The sequence below is a fragment of the Nomia melanderi genome, chromosome 8 (genome assembly GCF_051020985.1).
Source record: "Nomia melanderi isolate GNS246 chromosome 8, iyNomMela1, whole genome shotgun sequence".
In the NCBI taxonomy this organism is placed as follows: domain Eukaryota; kingdom Metazoa; phylum Arthropoda; class Insecta; order Hymenoptera; family Halictidae; genus Nomia; species Nomia melanderi.
The window spans coordinates 3,166,290-3,186,616 of NC_135006.1; the positions used below are offsets into that span (position 1 = coordinate 3,166,290).

The 20,327-nt window shown below is 33.6% G+C and overlaps 1 protein-coding gene and 1 long non-coding RNA gene across 2 annotated transcripts in view; one reads left to right on the forward strand and one right to left on the reverse strand.

Moving 5' to 3' along the window:
* Positions 1–20,327, reverse strand: part of Cad96Ca (tyrosine kinase receptor Cad96Ca) — a 39,643-nt gene that overhangs the window by 3,594 nt on the left and 15,722 nt on the right. Inside the window, exons 3-7 of the mRNA XM_031975772.2 lie at positions 11,718–11,968; positions 6,767–6,879; positions 2,880–3,288; positions 2,019–2,195; positions 1,243–1,593 (exon numbers count right to left, since the gene is read on the reverse strand). Coding sequence (XP_031831632.1) covers positions 1,243–1,593; positions 2,019–2,195; positions 2,880–3,288; positions 6,767–6,879; positions 11,718–11,968 — 1,301 coding nt within the window. The remainder of the gene's footprint in view (positions 1–1,242; positions 1,594–2,018; positions 2,196–2,879; positions 3,289–6,766; positions 6,880–11,717; positions 11,969–20,327) is intronic.
* On the forward strand, positions 3,169–5,763 carry LOC143174773 (uncharacterized). Its single transcript, XR_012999096.1, has 3 exons — positions 3,169–3,319; positions 3,759–3,947; positions 4,010–5,763. It is a non-coding gene; the product is annotated as an uncharacterized LOC143174773 (long non-coding RNA).

The following is a 20,327-nucleotide window of genomic DNA, read 5'->3' on the forward strand; positions in this document are numbered from 1 at the left end:
GACGGGTTGCTATGGTTAAAAATCGATCATTACAAAATGTACATATAAAATATGCCTTTTAAGAATCCTAAAAACAAAAAAATTAGCATAGTTTTTACCGTTTTTACCGTAATTTAATAAAGTCGATTAAATTACTTAATACAACATAATAAATAGTTTAACATAATCTAATAAAAATGTAATACAATCTAATACCTCTAAATTAATTTTGTAATCCTTATAGGAAAGTAAACTCAGAAAATAATTTTAAAGTAAAATCCTAAAAGATTTTTTTTTTTTTTGATAGTTTCGGAAATGGTAGTGTTAATCGGAACTATTAACCTTCAAGCATGTTTAGCTAATAAAAATTTAAAATATTACATTTAAAAAACGAATCAGAGATCGCAGAATTCAGAAACAATAAAAGTCCCCATAATAAGAGTTAATTCCAAAGAACTGATCATACGTCAAGCTTCGGGAATTTATCACATACTTTGTATAAACCTAAAATGACGATTCACTTGTAGAATAATTAAAAAAAAACAATTCTACATTTGATAGTATCTGTCAATAAAATGATACTTCTTGAAAAACAACAAAAGAAGTTAAAGACTGGGCCAAACAAGATCACTATTAAAAGGAGGATGAAGACTAACAAGGACAGACGAAGTAATAACATAAATACAGGATCTTCCAGAGAATAATATTGCATTTACTGTACTGAAAAATTTATCCACCTATCATCAAAAGATTGGATTCAATGCAATCCTCAGGAAGAATCGTGTCACGAAACCTAATAGATGTAGTGTAAAAGGTAGTACATTTACGATAAATGTGTCAATAAGTAATTTCGTTATCATTCAGTTGTACAATTTTGGGTCAAACAACAAATTTTTCATTCTAAGTTTTAACTATTAGTTTTTCTGAATAAATGAATTATTAAATCTAAACTGTCCCGATTCGCCTCGGCCTATTTATTACACTTGTATAGATTGTTTAGAGAAACAGTAATTGAAAAATTCGAATTAAACTTAAGCGAATCTGAGTCAAGATTAATATAGATTGAACATACTAAATGCGAGTTAAACTTAAATTACACTTAAAGTAGTTTTAGGTTACACTTAAATTGCAACTGGAAATAAATCTTTAAAAATGAAGTTTGATTAGCCCTTAGTTGAAGTTGATCGAACTTGTATCATAACCGTGAGTTAGATTCGATATAGAAGCAGATGAATTTTTACCGTTAAAACATGAGTGATATACCTGATAAACGAAACCAGTTAAATCTCTGGATGTTAATCCAGGTCCTCCATGGTTTCTTTCTTCCCTAGATGCCCTCAGGAAACTTTGCAGTTTTCCACCGCTTACGTACTCTAAAATAACGAACATTGGTTCGCGTTCTGTACAACAACCTAGCAATCTGACCACGTTAGGATGGGGATCCAAATTTTTCATGACTCTTAATTCCTGCGCCAGGTCTAATCGTTCTCTTTCCATCGCGTTCTCTTTTAAAGTTTTCACAGCAACTATCGTGGTGCCGGATGTTCCATCGATGTCCAGAGCCTCGCATTTCCAAACTTGACCGAAACAGCCTTCTCCAAGGATATTGAAAACCTGTAATAATTTCAGCAGATAACTATTTATTCTCTATCCTTCCAACAATTACCATAGGTATTATTATATTATCTTAAGATCTATAGGTTAATCACACTATATGCTATGCATAATAGTTTCACCGCTCATGACTAAGAGTGGGAGTAATTTTTACATGGACGTGACCGCAGTGTTTCGATATTGCTGTTGTAATTAGAAATACTTTTCTATTTTTCACTTATATGTTTTAAAAATATAGTATACAATCGTCAAGAGATTTATAGAGAAAATTTAACAGAAAATTGTTCATTTTTTATCGTTTTTAAATATTTAAAAATTTAAAGGAATAATTATATGTATCGTACAATAAAAATAGAGTCAAATTTACAAGGATATTTCATGTTTTTCATAAACACCCTGCATTGCCATTTAACATTGCCGCTGACCTTCAATCGATGTCGCGGAAATTCCCATTTATCTTCATGTTTGTTTTGTATACCGCCTTGACTGTCTTTTTCCCAGGGTTCATATCGATTGTTATGAGCTTTCGGACCACGCCACCTTTTTAGAACGAGAGATGGATCGTCTGATATATTCGAGACACTGACCGAAGCTTGTTCTTTCTATAAAAAAATAATGGAAATAATTAAAAAGAAAAGATTAAATAATAGTAATTCGAAACTTAATTGAAATCAATTAACGTAAAAATGTGTTAACATTCACCGAGGTACAGATATTTATCAAATATATCGTTCAATTATACCGACAAAATTTCTCAATATTTCATTTTATTCATTTCCTATTGTATCTCTTGTTCGGTGGAGATTATGAAACGTGTTAAATAGCGAGAGCAGTTTCCTTTGTTTTTATCTGGATACAATATTTTATTTGTCAAATTCCATATCTTTATTCGTATAGAATAAACTTTTATAATAGCTTCATAATTTCCGAAAGAAATGGAAGAAAATAATTTGAAGGTTGTCGTCGTTAATAAGATTTAGCTCCTCGAGAAACGTTAGGTCAACGGGGAATTTTTAACTTAAAAACTACTGATCAAAGGATAACGCGGAATTAGAAATACGTAACGTCAATGTCAAAAGAACAGTTTTAGATTAGTCGATTGTGAGTTTTATAAGTCCAAAGCACATACTTAAAGGTACAAACAAAGCTACAAACAAATACATTTCTTTAATAGTTATAATAATATTCAGAATGAAACTGGAACATCAATCTCTTTGCCATTCGGCACGCTTTCTCATGTTTCGATCCACTGCTCGTGAACGGGTGCAATTGACAAGGTTACGCACCGTGTCTTCTTTCGACTTCTTAGTGCCGCAAAATTTATTCCGCAGGGACCATACTCCCATCCCGAGGCCCACCACAAGCACACAAACTGCCGTGACCGGCACCAAAGTCATCGAAATATCCTGGGAAGGTGGTGCCTCAGCAGGTGTTATGTTCGAGGGTGGCCCCTCGACCTCATTCTCCTCTATAGATCGTACGCTTGAACCGAGAGCGCTGCCATCTATCTTCCCCTCACTCTGCTTCACCTCTTCCGGCTGTAACTTGGTTGTTTTTGGTATAGTGACTGGTACAGAAACTGGTGGTGATGGTTGGTGAGGTATCCCTGGTCTCGGATAGCTCGGCAGACTCGGCAGACCTAGCAGAGGCGGTCTTATTCGGCCTGTAGGGCCATGTTGACCCAGAAAAGGGCTCCTATAATGATGTAAAATCATAATATAGTTCGGTGAGTAACATCACAATGATATTTATCACAGAACTGAAGCAAAACTGATGACTATAGATCTTTATGTATTACTCTATTGAATCAACCAAAAGTTTGCTTGACCTATCAATAAATATCGTTATGTTTTGAATAAAGCATTTTCTTATACAGTAAGATTTATAGGTAACATTTTTCGTGTTCTAATTGAAGTCCAAACAATACTGTAGCGAATTAGTGTTCAAGGGCAGTTCGTTTCGTCAATGACGCTTTACTCAGGCATAAATATATACATGTATTTATTATACTTTCAAGTAATTCTACGATACTTTTGCACCTACGTTACATTTCGTATTTTACTTATTCAGAATAATCATCATTATAGTCTGGCCGTGAGCTTAATTAACTACGTAACTAAAATAGTTTAAGTGTTAAATTAATTAATCCCCTACCCTTTGAACAGTTCCAGCTTGCACAGCACCGCATTGAATTCATCGCATTTTATTATCAAGCAAGAACTTCACCTATGCAAATTCCTGGCAGTACTATAAATTCTAAATGAATTTCACGAGCTAGTAAAGAAGCGGACTTAGCCTATCCACAAGACAAAATAGTCTAGTTGAAACCCAATTCAAATATAGCCTACATATAGGTAACGTAACGATTAAAATGTTAAAGAAATTCGGTACTGGGTAGGATAACCATTAACTCTAGGAAGACCAAGCTTCGAGCCGTTACGTGAAGGACCAAGGGAAAGGGCTTGTGGAGGCCAATCTGAGTTTCCTTCGTTTTGGAAGAATATAGTATGGAGCAACGATAGCAAGTTAGAACAGCGGCAGTTAAAAAGGAAGCATCAAGTACGAAGAACACGAAATGAAATATACAGATAGCAATTTATTACACCAACTGCGGAAGTTTGCGGGGAAGCATTGATTGTGTGGGCTGCTTTTCATAGTACGAGATTGATACATCAATTAAAATCGATGATATAATGAATCTAGACAAATACGTTGATATATTAAATGAAGATTTGGAGCAGACCATTTTAAAAATTGGAATCGAGAAATAATTTTTATAACAGGATAGCGATTCGAAATATACTGCAGAAGAAATGAAACAATTTTTGAAGGATTCAAACATTAATTTGTTCTATCTTATTTTGTTCCAATGTTCCACCAACACGAAATTGTTTAAATTGCATTGATACGTTTGACCAACATCTATCCACATAATTCTGTCCCCGACTGTAGGTGTTGGGCTGGGAGTGCTGCATAGGCTCGAAAGTTCAGCCAGAGGAGAAGGTAAGCGCACATTTCATTTTTACCATCCAGACTTTAGCGAACTATCTTTTGGGACTGTAAATCAATATCCCTTGCAATGCAGCGCACAATCTATCGGTCGTTTTACGCTGGACGATCCTCTACTGACATTCTACCACACCTTCCAGACAGTGCCCTAATTTTTTATAAATCCGGTCACATGATAGCCAGGACTGTACAGTTCAGAGATGACAGGTTTCTTAGCGGTACAGTCTCCATCTTTAACGCTTTCGTAGTCCTTCGTAGCTCTTCGTCGATTTGTAGATACGCTCGTTTCAATTAATATCAGAAATACATGTCGGACAGTGTAGGACTATTAGACTTTAAACGTTAGTGGAGCTATGAAATATTTTATATCCGCATCCCTTTACTTAACAATCTTATCATTTCTACACTGTACTTGTTTAGGAAAGAAAAGATGTTATAAAAATCATGTAAATTCCTCTTCAATCGAAAACTGAACGATGAAAACGTTGAACCGCGAATCTCACTGTTCGCGCAAGATTCATAGATTTAACTGTAAACATATACCAATGTTATAGATCTGAGCTCAATTAGCCTGATATTGTCCAACCTGTAACGAACATAGAAAAGTGCAGTTCTTCCAGCTAGTTATTATTGCTTTTGAAGAAATTTTGTAATATGACATGATAACTACTGGCCAAAATAACAAGAAGGGGGACAGAATAAAAAAGTGAAATATTAAATCATAAGGTTATAAACAAACGAGGATAACATAGAGAAAATATAATTAGAAAATACGTTACTTCTTACTCCAGTCGATTGTTTATCCGTACAATGCCTCTGTGATTAATAATCTAGTACGCTCCGCTCATTAAACGACATGAAAACAACGATTACCGAGAACCTATTCATTTCCACAATGTTTCCGCCTTCAGAGACACGACCACTTAATATAGGATTCATCGCTTCTGAGCGCCTGCAATTTCTATAGGTGTGTCTTGTGGGTTAAACCGGCTCTTTCTTACAACCCGGCAACTTTGTGTACCTACTCCATCTTTACGTGGGACAACCGTGGGTATTCAGATGTGCCTAATACCGTTGCATGTATTATGTACCTATATACTCGGTTCCTTCCAACTATCTCCTCTGACATACCCCTAAACGGATGGCTCTGCTGACTAAAGTTACATCTTTCATATAATTTTTCGTTGATTTCTCAATAAGTTACAGACTTCATCGATTACTAAAAAGATGTAATCAACGTAATCAACAGGATAACGTACTTAACAGGACCCCATTAACGAAGACTAACATAATTGAAAATTTTTTCAGTACGTAATAGTAAAACGGATCGAACATTCCATAAATTCCAAACGTTTCGATTTCTCTACCTGATCAATATCGAACGCAGAATACATGTTATGATCATTCCATACTTCCTCATGCCAGAAACATAAATTCAGATCAGACTTTCTAATATTGTATAAGTAATCATTCAACAGCGTATGACTTGAACCCAAGGCTTAACAAATTGTAATTCAAATTTAATTCAGATTTAATACAAATTGAATCCAAAACTGATACAAATTTTCACTCTGCGCCATAACATGATATTCAGTATTAAAGAAGCGCTACACTAAAGGGGATAACGAATAGGGGATGCGATAACTTTGAATACAGTGCTTTCGTTATCATCGAAAGAACTTATGCCATTTCACGATGGAGCTCGATTTAAATAATTACAAAGCTTTCGATATCTTTAATTCATCCGCAGTTATAAAGAGGTTTTAAGTTTAATATGCTATATAATAGCCTTACTTAAGAGCTTTAAAATAAGATTCTTTTGGAACTTCGTAACTTCTTTGATCGTTAAATCTATTGCATAATTTTAAAAAATTGATTGAACATTCAGTGTTGCTATGTTACCTGTAGACGACCATTTAACATACAATATTGCAGCTATTTCCTTCCTTTTATTTGTTTACATAAAATTTTCGATAACCAATTCCGTTATAATATTTACACATGTTTATTTTAATTGTATAGTAGGTCACATTAAGCATTAATGTTTGCTTTTAGCTGCATTATGAAAATTATAGTCTGTAGAGTTATAGAAAACAGTAAATTCAGATGATCGCGTCTCTTATCTTAATCGGTTCACCGATGTTGTCCCTGACAGTTAACCTACCTGGTGTGTCCTCCATTGGGACCCGAAGTGTTTTTAATGGTGACGTAGACCTCAGTCTTTGTCGTAAGCTGACCATCGGAGACGGTCACGTAGAGGAACAGGTTCTGGCCTCCCTGGAACGAAGAAGCAAGAAACGTTGTTCAATTCCTGAGCATCAACCATATGCGGTTCATGTTACGTTCTTCATCGCCCTAAAAGAAACTGCCATAATCCGTGCGCTTTGTTCCAACGTAACTTGTCCGCTAGAGCTGTATATATAAATATAAGTATATATTGTATAAAGATAGACATACAAGGTGGCTCACCTAAATAGGAACACTCAAATACCTTAATTATTTATGAGTAAACAAAATTTTTGAAGATAAAGTTGTATCATTCAAGAGAGTAATTTTTATAACGCCAAAGAATGTTTTTTCAAGATCACTTTTTCGAGATCACTTTTTTGAATGTCACCGTTAGTTTATTAAATGGAACCCTATATTATTTATCGCATAGACTTAGGAAATTAGAAAACACAAGAAAGAAAACACACTCTTTCTATTATACAGTTTCGAGAAGTTTACACTAATATGTCCTAATATAATATTATCGTGGTATCACTGATTCATAGATATGTACGAAAACGTACGTTCACTTTACAATACGCGTTATTAGCAACAAGAGAGATACGTATCAGTATAGATCCATGAATTAGTAATACCGCGATAACGTTAGGGCATATTATCGAATATTACTCAAAACTGTATAAGCAAGACGATATAGTTGTCAAGGTCATTAAATTACGCTCCTTTCAGCTTTATATGAATATAGAACAAATATTAAAAAATAATAAACACCCTGAAATATCGAAAACGTGACCTTAAACAATAGAATCAACTGTTGACACATTTATCGCAAATATATTATCTTTTTACGTCGCTTCTGTTGGCACAGTTTTCGTAACGCCACTCTTTGCAATGATTGCATTGAATCCAATCTCCTGAAGGTGGGTGAATAAACCCATTTTCATTGCAATAAATGCAGTATTATTCTCTGGAGCTTCTATATTCATATTATTTATCGTTCTTCCTTATTAGTCTTCACCATTCTTTTAATAATGTCCTTCTTTGGTCTAGTCTTTAACTACTTTTGTTGTTTTCTAAGAAGTATCATTTTATTGACAGGTGATATCGAATATAATATTGGTTTTTTTTTATTACTCAACAAGTGTAAACACGGAGAAACACATTTGGAGAATATCTCCTCTGTAGTTGTTTACGAACAGTGCAGTTGTGTCGCCAGATACCTCATCCATAATTACGAAGCAGTTACACCGACGTTACTTTATCAGAAACCGCATGCAGTGTTGCAAATACTTTTATATATATTTCTCAATCTACGGCCGAGCAGCAGTTATATGTACAGAAAACAATTACAAAATACATTAACATTGGAAATATACCCCAAAATAAATAATTACCAAAACCTTTACCGAGAAAGGCAAATACTATCACTCACATAATGGTTACATTGGAAACATATATAGACGATCAACTCGCATTTCTGTGATGTACATTTTATAAGATTGATTTGACTGTATTAGTTTTGAAACGGTAATTTATTATACATTTTATTAATAACGAAAAGATTAGAATATTAAAATGCAGGTGTTAGCTAATATAGTAATTCTTAACTTACAATTTGTAAACTTCAAAGAAGATTTTCAGTCTAAAACCTTGAGATTTGCAAATCGTAGACTCTAATTATTTTCATCGCTGCAAACCATTTATGTGATGAATCGCACAAAAAGTCAACCTGATTTGGAAAATTATTTAATAATTAACAAAGTTATAAAACATCAGACAACCAATACGCGTACCGTGTAACTGCTTATATTGTTTGTAACAGTGTTTGACTGTTTCGTCTGTACACGATCAGCTAGTACACGATCATCCAAATAAGCATCCGATGTAACTGTAACCTTATACGTAGAAGTCCAACGCATGTGAGCATTAATCTGTACATTATTGAAAAATAGCGCGTTTTTCTTTGCTACGTTTGATGTCGCAGCGTGCAATTCTATGTTAATATTACACTTTTCATGATTTCATGGTGGCAATAATGGCGGATTGAGAGAGTCTAGGAAAGATTGCCAAACACTAAAAAACAACTGACATGATATGTAACAGCACATCATATAGACAGTATAAACACCAATAGAGTGTCAATCATGGTTTTATTAGATTTCGAATAAGCTTATAGTGCAGTTTGGTACAATGAACTCATTTAGAAGTTAATAAAATTGAATTCTCCGTTTAACTTTATAAAACCTATACGCTTCTACTTATTGTTACTTCTACTATTGTTGTTACTTTATTTGTTGATGACACTACTAGCCCGACAGAATTTTCCACTGTGCAATTAGATTAGACTACAATGTGTACAGCTATCGATGACAAAGAAAGAATTCTGCCGCTATAGTGGCGTACCGTTCAAAAGGATGATATACATGAAAGCCACTATAGTGGCGCACAATAGCTAAAAGGTTAAAACAAGACTGCCTTTTTGAAAATGTATCGGTGCACTTACAAAAAAAATATATTATTCAATTGTGTCCTGAATACCCTTTTCGGTTATGAATTTCTAATTAAAGTCACAACGCAGGTTAAATTATAGAAAAGCTGCTTCTTCCCCGATTTCAATTATTTTTTAGTAGCTTGTAGAAATCAATACTTTGAACAACTCTTACTCATTCATATAAGTGGCGGTCGGGCTTAGTTTTTAGTTTAAATTCTATGTAAAAAATATAAAATATATATGGACATGACTGTTAAAATGGTCTCCGTTATAAGAGCCGTTGCCGTCGACTGTGAAGTGCAATTTCAGTGTATGTAGGGTCATCCATCTAAAATCAGTTTCGTATATTGTATAGAAATAAGTTTTATTTAGATAACGTAGATTGGTACGTATCAATGGGGCTAGTTTTTCCAGGTGTAACGTTTTCATTTCGTAATTCCAGTTTGTATCCTTGGCCTTTAGCGATTGAAGCTACATAACCGATATTTCTTGGAGCACCCTATATATAGTAAGGTCGATATCGCTATTCATTCAACGGTTCACCGACGATATCTGCTACAGCAACGACCGTTGTATTAGTCACATCTGTATACACAGAATTCGATGCAAGTGTACTGTATCGAAAGTTTTTAATAACATCTCAATAATTTCTAGTTGGCCCGATCGCCATCCATATGAAAAGGTAAAAGTTGTGTAGAATGTTGACTTCTAAAACATATTCAAAAATCATTGAAATCGGGAAGGATGTTGCTTTTCTGCAACTTCACTAAGACATTATAGAACTCAATAGCATGTAGGTATGTACATATTATCGCATTATCTAATAACTAATACTAACGATAAGATATGTTCTTGAAGAGACAAACAAAAAATTGAGAAATCATGTATCTTCTATTTTACTTTATACATTACACGTATGAATTTACAGAAAGTGATTAACATTTAGTACTAAATACCATTAAGGGAACTCGAATTTTTAATGTAGAGGAATGTAGCCTACTTTTAACCGGCGCGCAATGGGCTGGAATCGTCAAACACTAGTCATTTGGCACAAGAATAATTTTTTGTTTTGTCTACTATGGTTGTAGAACAAATATGTATTTGCAACCTAAAACCATATTTTGCTGTAAAAGAGAAAGTTGCGAGGAAGACGTGATCTATGAAATATTAAAAGAGGTAGTGGAAATCCGACAAGAAAGTTTTCTGGGTTGCAGGATCCGTGAACCTGTTAGGGATTTTTCTTAAAAAGGGTATGCTGTTAAGAGAGTGACTGATAAGAAAGTTGTAAGGGAAGTCAGGGTAAAGTTGTAAAACATGAAAAATGTTAAGTTGTATAGAGAAGTGATATCATGGAGTTATAGAGAAGTTGAAACTTAGTGATTGATTATTTTAGTTGTATTTTAGTTTATCGTTTGGTAATCGGGGACCATATTGTCCACTTTAATTTAATTCCATTTGATTTAAGTTGTTGTTATAAACAAATTATATTTTCCTAATATCAAAAATAATTTCTACATATTTCGTAGATTTACTGGTAATGTTTTTAAAGTACATTCCATTAGTGTATCCGAACATATTTAAAATGTTTAAAAAATCTATTTCTTTCTTTTCCAAGCAAATCATAAAGAAATGTAAAAGAAAAGTATCTATAATACTTATAAATATATAATACTTATATATGTGTCATTTGTTACATATGTTTTGTATATGGTATTCATATACCTAGTGTTTTATTTTTAAACACATAGATTAATATACTTAAATCGTAACTATAAGTGCTTATCAAGCGAAACGCCTTATCTGTATCCGTTTCGATTTCTTTACAGTTCTTACACAAATATATTCAAGTGTACAGTTGTACAGTATTTTCGCTGCATATCTTATAAAATTCTAAAAACAGTCGTTTCAAGAAAAAACAAGACATTTCAAATTTATTTTTATTTCTTCAATTCTTAATCGCACGATGTTTATATTTTCTCTGTTTTCAAGTGTAAAAGATTAGTATTTCCTGCAAATAACTTGCACAATATAAAAATGATAAATAGATCATTGTATTATAATAATTATACTTTGGTCATCACATTATGATTCTGATGAGAAATGGGTATTGCTAGAAGTTGCTACACATGTTCTCTACAAAATATTTGTTCTAATAGGACAAATATACGTAGCATGCGGGAAGTTCATATAGTTTATGTCACGCACGCAATGGATAACATTTCATATCGTATAACTGAACATGTATTCTTACTCCTAGGTTTAGCAGAATAAAATAAACAGAAAATGATAGAAGGGTTAACCGCAAGCTTCTAATGATTATGAAAAAGCGAGCTCCTGTCCCGAGAATTCTCTAATTACTAAGTTAATTTTACACAGGATTAAAAATTACACTTACTCTGCCTTTAAGCGTTTCGTTGACGTAGATAATGCCGGTGCTATTGTCAATGGAAAAGGGGAGAGGTGGCTGAGGACTGTCGTCTCCGTTATAGTTGTGGCCAATGGATTCCAGACCGTAGGTTAATTGATCCTGTTCATTATCCTCGGCGCGTGCCCTTGTCACGACGCTTCCCACGGGCTCAGTGTCCCGAAGCACCAAATTTCGGTCAATCGACATTACAGGAGGTGTGTTGTCACTAAACTGACTTCCTGTAATTAGAAAGTAATTGGCAATTAGACAGATTTTCTGCAAGTTCGCGCGAAAATATCATAAAGGTGTTTTCCGAGTATACATTGAATTATTACATACCTTAGTCAGCGTAATTGAAAGTAATTATTTTCATATTCGTAGGTTACGTTCAGTTAATATTAAAATTAAATTCAAAAATATATTTTAAAAGTTTTACAAAAACCATTCGCCAATTGTTCCGGTAAACTGTATACCAGGGTTAAAAGGTGATAACGATATTCGAATGAATTAAATATCCATATTGTTTTTACTATATTGTACAAAAAAGTACGCACATACGTTCATCAAAAGGAGAATTTCTTTTAAGAAGTTCGAATTTAAAGTTTCGCAATTCTGGTTGCTTTCGGACATTTTCTAACAAGAAAATGCAAATGAAGTGATCTTTCGATCATCTTTTTATTTGATATTATTACATTTCTTTTTTTTTTAAGTATATTTGATTCAATATAATATATGAGTATTCTAAGTCCCATTTTTAACGAGCTTATAGTAACGGATAAGGAACAAAATACCTAAACGTTTTTATTGGGTTCAAAACTACCAACAGAACACGTCAAAGAAGATAATTGTGCCAATTTTATAAAAAAAACCTCAACTATCAAAAATGTTATATAAGACTTTCACGGTTTTGGTATGTAAGGCATTGAGAAGAAGGAACAGACGGTCGTAGCTGTTGACCGCATGAAACCGTGAGTGGTAGCTTTTGAGTAACAGGGTCATGGGACACCGAATCTCATTTTTTAACTTGGGCATGTATATTTATTGACGGCGAAGAATCCAATTCACAGGAGTTCGAAGCGTTTTAGGTACACTGCCACGAGTTAGGAAGAGTATACAGCAGTAGGTATTGTAGGGTTTTTCCAGATGAGTGAAAGTTAGAATGAGTCAGAGTGGATGTTGTAAATCGCTGAACGGATGAGGACGTATGCCTGCAAACGGTTTGGAAAACCGTGGAGCGTGAATGAAGAGCGTTTGGGACAGAGTGGACGTTTTCGGATGACCTGGGTTTACTGCCTAGGAATTTTGCGTGGCTAAGGGTAACGAATGAGTGAGTGAGTGAGTGACTGAGTGTAAAAAGGGATGGAAGAAAAGGGAAAGACAACACGAGGACGGAGGATAGGGAAAACGCGGGACAGTTGACGAGTAACCCTGAGCGTGTGAGCGAGCGGCGTGTTTTCTTTTTAGCGAGTCAGCGAGTTATATTGAAATAAAGGTTCTTTAGATTTTTGTTACTGTTACCAAGTAAGTGTATCTTTTCTTTTTTTATTCCCTACCGCGGCAACACATGGGATTTTTAATAAATAAATTCTACAGTATGTAGACAGCATTGAGGTTAATCGTAGGTCTGCTGTGACAGGAGCGCATTCTTATAATCCCACTCGTACGAACGAACCTTCGCTTCAATACGATTTTGTACGGATTAACAGAAAAATATACGTATTGTAAATACTATTCCATGGTGTCTCCTTGGCAAACTATAGTATTTCTTATAGATACACTCCGCGACAAAAAGATAGCACATTGTATAATTTTGCCAGTGTTCGCGAACATAATTGAGTAATAAAAGTTCTTGTACTATGTATCGCTTTTCAGTCAGCAATATTATGCTAATGTTGCAATTAACTTACAGGTGAGTTTTATAAGTTTTTTGAAACTTTTCTTACATTCCAAATATCAAAGTAGCTCTGCTAAACAGAACCCTCCTATTGGTAAACCAGTAATTCTCAAATTAAAAGGATAGAGAGCACTATGCTGTAGGTATCTTTTAAAAAAAACCCAGGCACAATCTACAGGCCAGTCTTGCCCAAAAAAAAAATAGTTTTTCAGTCAGCAATATAATGCAGATGTTCAGGGTAAACACCTCTGTTGTGTCCATGGGCTTACAAGAAATCTGAGAACGTAAACATCAGTAGTGATCGCTGCGTGAAAATGATAGCACATCTTCAAAGTTATCCTATTTCAGTTGGTACAGAGTCGTAAAACAGTTTACATCAGCAAGTAGTATCCGCCTCTCACGTTACGGCCACCGGCCCACTGCTAAAGGGACACAGGGCAACGGGAGACGTTAATTCGCAGCGCTCGGCCCGATTGGTATGGCGGCTCAGTTTTGGCGAGTCTTTGCCGTTGGCCGTATAATTTCTTCATTCTGCGGCTGGGCTAGTAACAAAGATGTGCCGAAACTAAATGACTCATACAATGAGTCGTGGTGAAATATGAGTGATTGTGAAATAGCAAGAATTCAGAATTTGTTTATTAGTAAAATTACGAAAATATTAAATCGTTGTCGTATGGTTATTTGTAATGCTTTAAGACATATGGTAAATTATAGAAAAGCGTAGAGTATAGGTCGTCCGAAAGCAACCATTGATCGTCACGACGTGCAATTTTAAGAATTGCATCAATGTAATGTACAGCGTATTGTAAATAATTGTAAATACATAAAACGCTGGAAACTTATGCGTAAACCATCACTGACAAAGTTGCACGAAGAAGGTTGATTATAATTTGCAGAAAAACATATTCACTGGGAAAAGAAATGGCGAAGAGTCATTTTCAGTAACGAAAAAAGATTTACGTTGGATGGACCAGATAAATATCAGTATTATTTTCATGGTTGACGTAAAGAAACAGATTTTAAATCGTCGACAGCAAGTCGTGGATGAATAATGATGTGCGCTAGAATCGACTTTTACGGCAACGATACAATTAAGCTTAGAAATGGAAAAATGAAAAGCTCGAATTATATTAATTTAATAGACGAACAATTAAAGAAACATGCAGTAAAAATTGCAAGGCAAATTTTTATTTTTCAACAGAACAATGCTAGTATTAAGAAAGCAAAGTATGTACAAGAAAACTTTAGACTACAAAATATTCAAATTTTAGAGTGGCTGGCTGTCACCAGTCTTGAACATCATCGAAAATTGTTGGGCATAGTTAGCAAGAATAGTATATGCTAAGGAAAGACAATTTCTAACCGTTAAAGATTTAAAAAACTGTCGAACGAAACTGGACATTATTAAGCAAAAAATTGGTTAAAAAGTTAAATCTGTTCCAAGACGCTTATTGTCAGTTATACAAGCAAAATGAGAAGCTACAAGATATTGAAATAATATTTTCTTTTAAATGTCACGTAATTTAAGAGGAATGTGCTATCTCTTTAACGCACTAATTTTTCACTTTCCAGTACATATTGTAAAATAAATATTTTAAATATTTTCTTTTTGTAATTAATCTGTTTAAATACATTAAAATAATTTGTTATTTTTATTAAACAATATAAACATCAAAAGTAGTTCAATATAGTTTTAACAGTTAAAAACATCTTATTTATATGGTGTGCTATCTTTTTGTCGCTGAGTGTATCATATACATATGTAATTTCTTATTGAAATTTTTAGATATTAGTTGCATCCCTCCATAATATTATGTAAATAATAGGTTAATTTTCTCAAAAAGACATATTAACACCAATGTTTTTTTAGGAGGAATCGAAAACGGATGGGAAATCTTTATTGTAATAAATGATAGAAAATTCGATAAAAGTCGAGTGATTAAATAATCCTCGAATTCGAAAATACAAAAGGATTTCATGCTCACTGTATGTTTACTTTAATGCATACCAATTAACGCATTACTTAGCGGCATCCGATTAATAAACTCTACATCGCCAGTGTTTAACGACTGGTTGTTCATAAATAAGCTGTTTAAATCTTAAATGTTCAATGTTTCTAACATTAATTGTAAATTCTTATAAAAACTGTCATTAACATTAGGATAATTCGGACATTTATAAGACAGTTTAATCTATCATTCATAGAAAATTTAAAGTCCGTTCATTTGCATCTTGGAAATTAGAGGTTCAAATTAGGATACGTATTTGTATAATTCCATCAATTAAAATCGATATAAATATTTACCAATTAATATTTGTAAAATTCAATATGCATGAAATTGACACGTTTCGTAAACCTAGTGTCGATAACCATTAATGACTTACAAATATAAACGATGTCTTAAGCTTTTTGTTTCATTTCATTCATTGCCAAGCCATATTAAAAAATCCCGATATACAAAAATATTCAAGCTTAAACGGATTGCTCTTTGTATATGTGTGCACCGTTTAATTCACAGTCGATAAGTAATGTGCTAATTAACAAGAAAGTATTCAATTTGAGTGCAAAAATATTGCATGACAATTTATATTTGTTAATATTTGAAATCTTTGCAATTAGATCTTTGAATCTAGCCCAGATATTTTCAGGCGAAGAATTAAAGAAAGTTTCAACTTTCGGGATATTTGCTAGTTTGGGAGAAATAACAGTTTCCTATGATTTCTTTCATATTATTAGTAGGAACAGGAATATTCCGGGTGGTCGATTTCAAAAGGCAGGACTTAGTATATTTTTCGGATCCGATTCGTATTTGAACATAACGATACGGCTTTCCGCCCGGAGCCTAATTAAGTTCGGTTTTACCGAAGGATAATGAGAGAGAGCTACGGGAGGCCTGAGAGATCGGCCTTGATATCCGTTCCTTCTTGGATTTCCAGTTCATATCATCAAGTAGAGTGTAACCTATCGTGCTTCAGTTCGAAACCAAGAATTTTGGGTTTTCGTTAGTGATAATTAGGCTCTTATAAAAATACAAACAGTTATGAATTATTTTGAAGGAACTGTTTTTGTTTAATCTTACATCGAGGTCAATATAAAATAATATCTGTACACTTGTCATTTAACTTTTTATAATATGTCATTTTCTACAATTGGTATATGTTATCGTATGCAACATCTAATTGTATTACAATACCTCTATCCATGGTTTTTTAAATCGTTCGTTTAGAAATAAATACTTGTTTATGACTGTTTGCACAAGTATTGTTGCCTTTCAAAAGTTGTGCGTTTTTTAATTCTAAAACTGTTTCAAAATTACCTCCCCTCACCCCGCCCTTCAGTCCTTCAACATTATTAACGATATACAAATAATTTTATGTTTTCATTGAAAATAATATGTGGCCATGTTTGTTATTTTAAAATATTTTAAGTATGTATAGTTAGCATGATATTGTAACGCACGAGTGTGTTGAGCGCGTTCCATCCTCAAATAACAATGTAATAAAGCAAAATATCAAAATACCGAATTTTATCTGAAATGTTGTATGTAGTGACGTGAATTTATAGATAATAGCCTATAATGCTATTTCGTACGTTCTCATTCCAGTGAGTCGTTTGTTCTTACCTATAATTGTTTCTTATATAATTTTCATATCATCGACGACTGATCTTATTTTATATTACTGATGACTTCAATTACAGTGAATGAAAACGTTTAATCGAGTGGGTATTTAGAAATCAGGGTACCTGTTTCGACTAAAATCAGGTGAAACCGGGTGGATTTAGATAAGTGTTCGAACTCCAACTGATTTCACTTAAACTTGGGTAGATTTTAAAGAATAAAATCGGGTATCGATCTCTTTAGAGAATTCGGTTTTAGGTACAGTTGCACCCGATCAAATTGGATCGTTCCTTTTAAAATTCAATTGTTAATAGGTGACGTAACATACATAAAAGAAATATTATACTCGATTAGTTGTTCACCACGTTAATTTTAGAAACCTTAACACTTACCTGTGTTTATAGCACTATTCGCGCATCGAAGTATCATTATCGAAGTTCTACAATTAGTGTACTTGAAAATATTATTATTATTACTATCCCGGAAGAACTAGTCTCAATAATACCAATCTCTATTGTCGAAATGAAGTTCGTGTATACGTGTTATGAGGAACACAACTTCAATAAATGAATATGAAGACGAAAATGTCTAGCGTAATGCAAATCTTTAATATCGGTAACTTTGGAACCAATACGCCAAAATGTTTAAAGTCGTGAGTGTACAGGACAATGACCTATGATATGTCAAGATCGATATGTCAAGATCAAGGTCATACAAGGGTTACTCTGTTTGAAAATAAGTATGAAAACTCCCCATTCCAGAACATATTCAAGCGAAAGTTGTTCAGAATGATGACCTTGATAACGTATTTCAAGGTCATCGAAATAAGTGAGAAATCGCATTGTAAATAGTTACCGAAAATCCTTTACCGCGTCAGTTGAAAAACTTCGTTTTTGAGGTATTAACCATCGATAATTAAAGATTCGACTTCCATACTGCTTGTATGACTTTGTTATGAAGAATCTCACTTTTATAGTTATCTTTCAGTAGTCTTTGAATCGCGTTATTGAACGTTCTACCATATTTAAATGTCAAACAACTCAATACTCGGTCGCACGCCTGTGCTAGTGTTCTACAACGGTCCGGCATGATCTGTGCTCCCCACTCCTTACCTAACTGTAAGTACACCTGTAACTTCACCTGCTCGATTTTATACGATCCCAAATTTACCCAAAATTATACAGGGTATCCCATTTTTATCCATGAATGCAATTACTTTTAGAATTATTCATTATTTACAAAATATCTCAAATAAATTTTTTTCTGTTTTAAGAGAAGAAATTTGGTATATGTTACATTGTCATAACACACGGAAGGGTATCCGTGAAAACAGTTAGGCTCTTGTCTCGATCGGAGAACAACACACGGCGAGATGTTAGTGTAGAAGAAACACTTTATTGTAACCACACAGATCTTTTAGGACTTTCGTGCGAAATTCGGTTTCGCGGCGTTTGTGAAAGTTGCGCGTTTGTGGAGTTGTGTCTTCCGAAAAGTTTCGTAGCGTTCTAGTCGGTTCTCGTAGCGTCATGTTTTATGTAAACTTAGGTTTTTTTTAGGAGTGGTCAGTTGCATTTTTTGGTGGAGGGAAGTTGTGTTTTGTCATTGTTTGAAATTGTCAAAAGTCTAAGTTCGTTTTGTCATCATCGTGATTCATAACTATTTGTTTGGTCTTTACGGTTGTCGTTGCGTCACACATGACGTCAAATGTTTCATGATGACCATCATAAAAATTAGCAAGATTTGAGGCGAGTAAGTCGGACGTAACAGTATACTTAATAGTTTGCCTCTAAGTAGACGTATGTAAAAGATGAAGCTCATTATTATTTTTTCAACTATAATCATAACATTTTGTTTGTATCAATCGTTGCAGCAGATCGTTCTCTACAAAAGAATATTAACGTATCTACATTGACAATTCGTCAAAATAGAAACTATTGTATTTGAAACACTTTTTAAATAATAGATCCAAATGACTAACTACGCTCTATGTTGTCCTGCCCGAAGTGTTTCTGGTTCTGATAAATTTGCATCGACATTTCAAATGGAATTTCACATTCGCTCTCAATTAAGTTAACATCTACATTTGATTATTGTTGTTTTTTATCCTAATTATATAATTACAATTCTATCCCAATTAAGGACACAGCTCAAGCCGAACTTTCGAATTTGCCGACGTAAGACGTCGGACAACATGGAATAGAGAAAGAAGTCTGAAAGCTGTAATAATAAGGATAAATATATGTAGGTATTAATAATAGAACATTAACCGAATAAAAAACTCATTTATTTTTCATTTTTGTTAAACGAGATGAATATAAAATTAATTCTGAGGTTTTACCGCTTGAAATAAAACGAAATACAGTATAATTCCCAGCATTTTTATTTCTTTTATAAATGATAATAATTATATCATATTTAGTTTCGGAATGTTAGATCGCGTGAACGTTTAAGAATTAGAGTACCAGTTTCGGATAAAACCGGGCAACATTTTTACGTGTACAGAATTATTTTCACTTCAATTTAGGCGGTTCTAGATGGATAAAATATCTTTGAATTCCAATCAGATTCTGCTTTGGTTGGGTGGCTCGGGTGAAACTGACGACGCGTTCGAATAAATTCGGGCGCATCCAGCCACACTCACGCTTCGCAGAACTTCATTATTGCCATACAAAGCCAAAAATGTGAGCAATACTTTCAATTCGAATCTTTTTTTTAAAGAGTTATATGTCTTTGATTAAATAAAAAAAGCGATTTTCTTGTTTATACATTGGTTTTCGTTTTATTGACAAAAAAAAGTTGAAAAGTTAAGTGGAAAATTGCATATTTAAATCCAATGTGTGCCATTCTTTAAAAAATTGGTCTTTTAAAATCGACTTCAATAAAGGCTAGATATTTTTACGTAGTTTCCATATTGCGAACATTAGACTTTATCAGTATATAGAAAACATTTATTACAATTTTAAGTTCGAATGGCATACACGCTGCAAAATATAAGTACATATGTAACTCGTTATCTACTTCTGTGTCATAAGTAAAAAATTGTAAGTATCTCCGTAAATAAAAATTCATCAAATTTAATCCGTA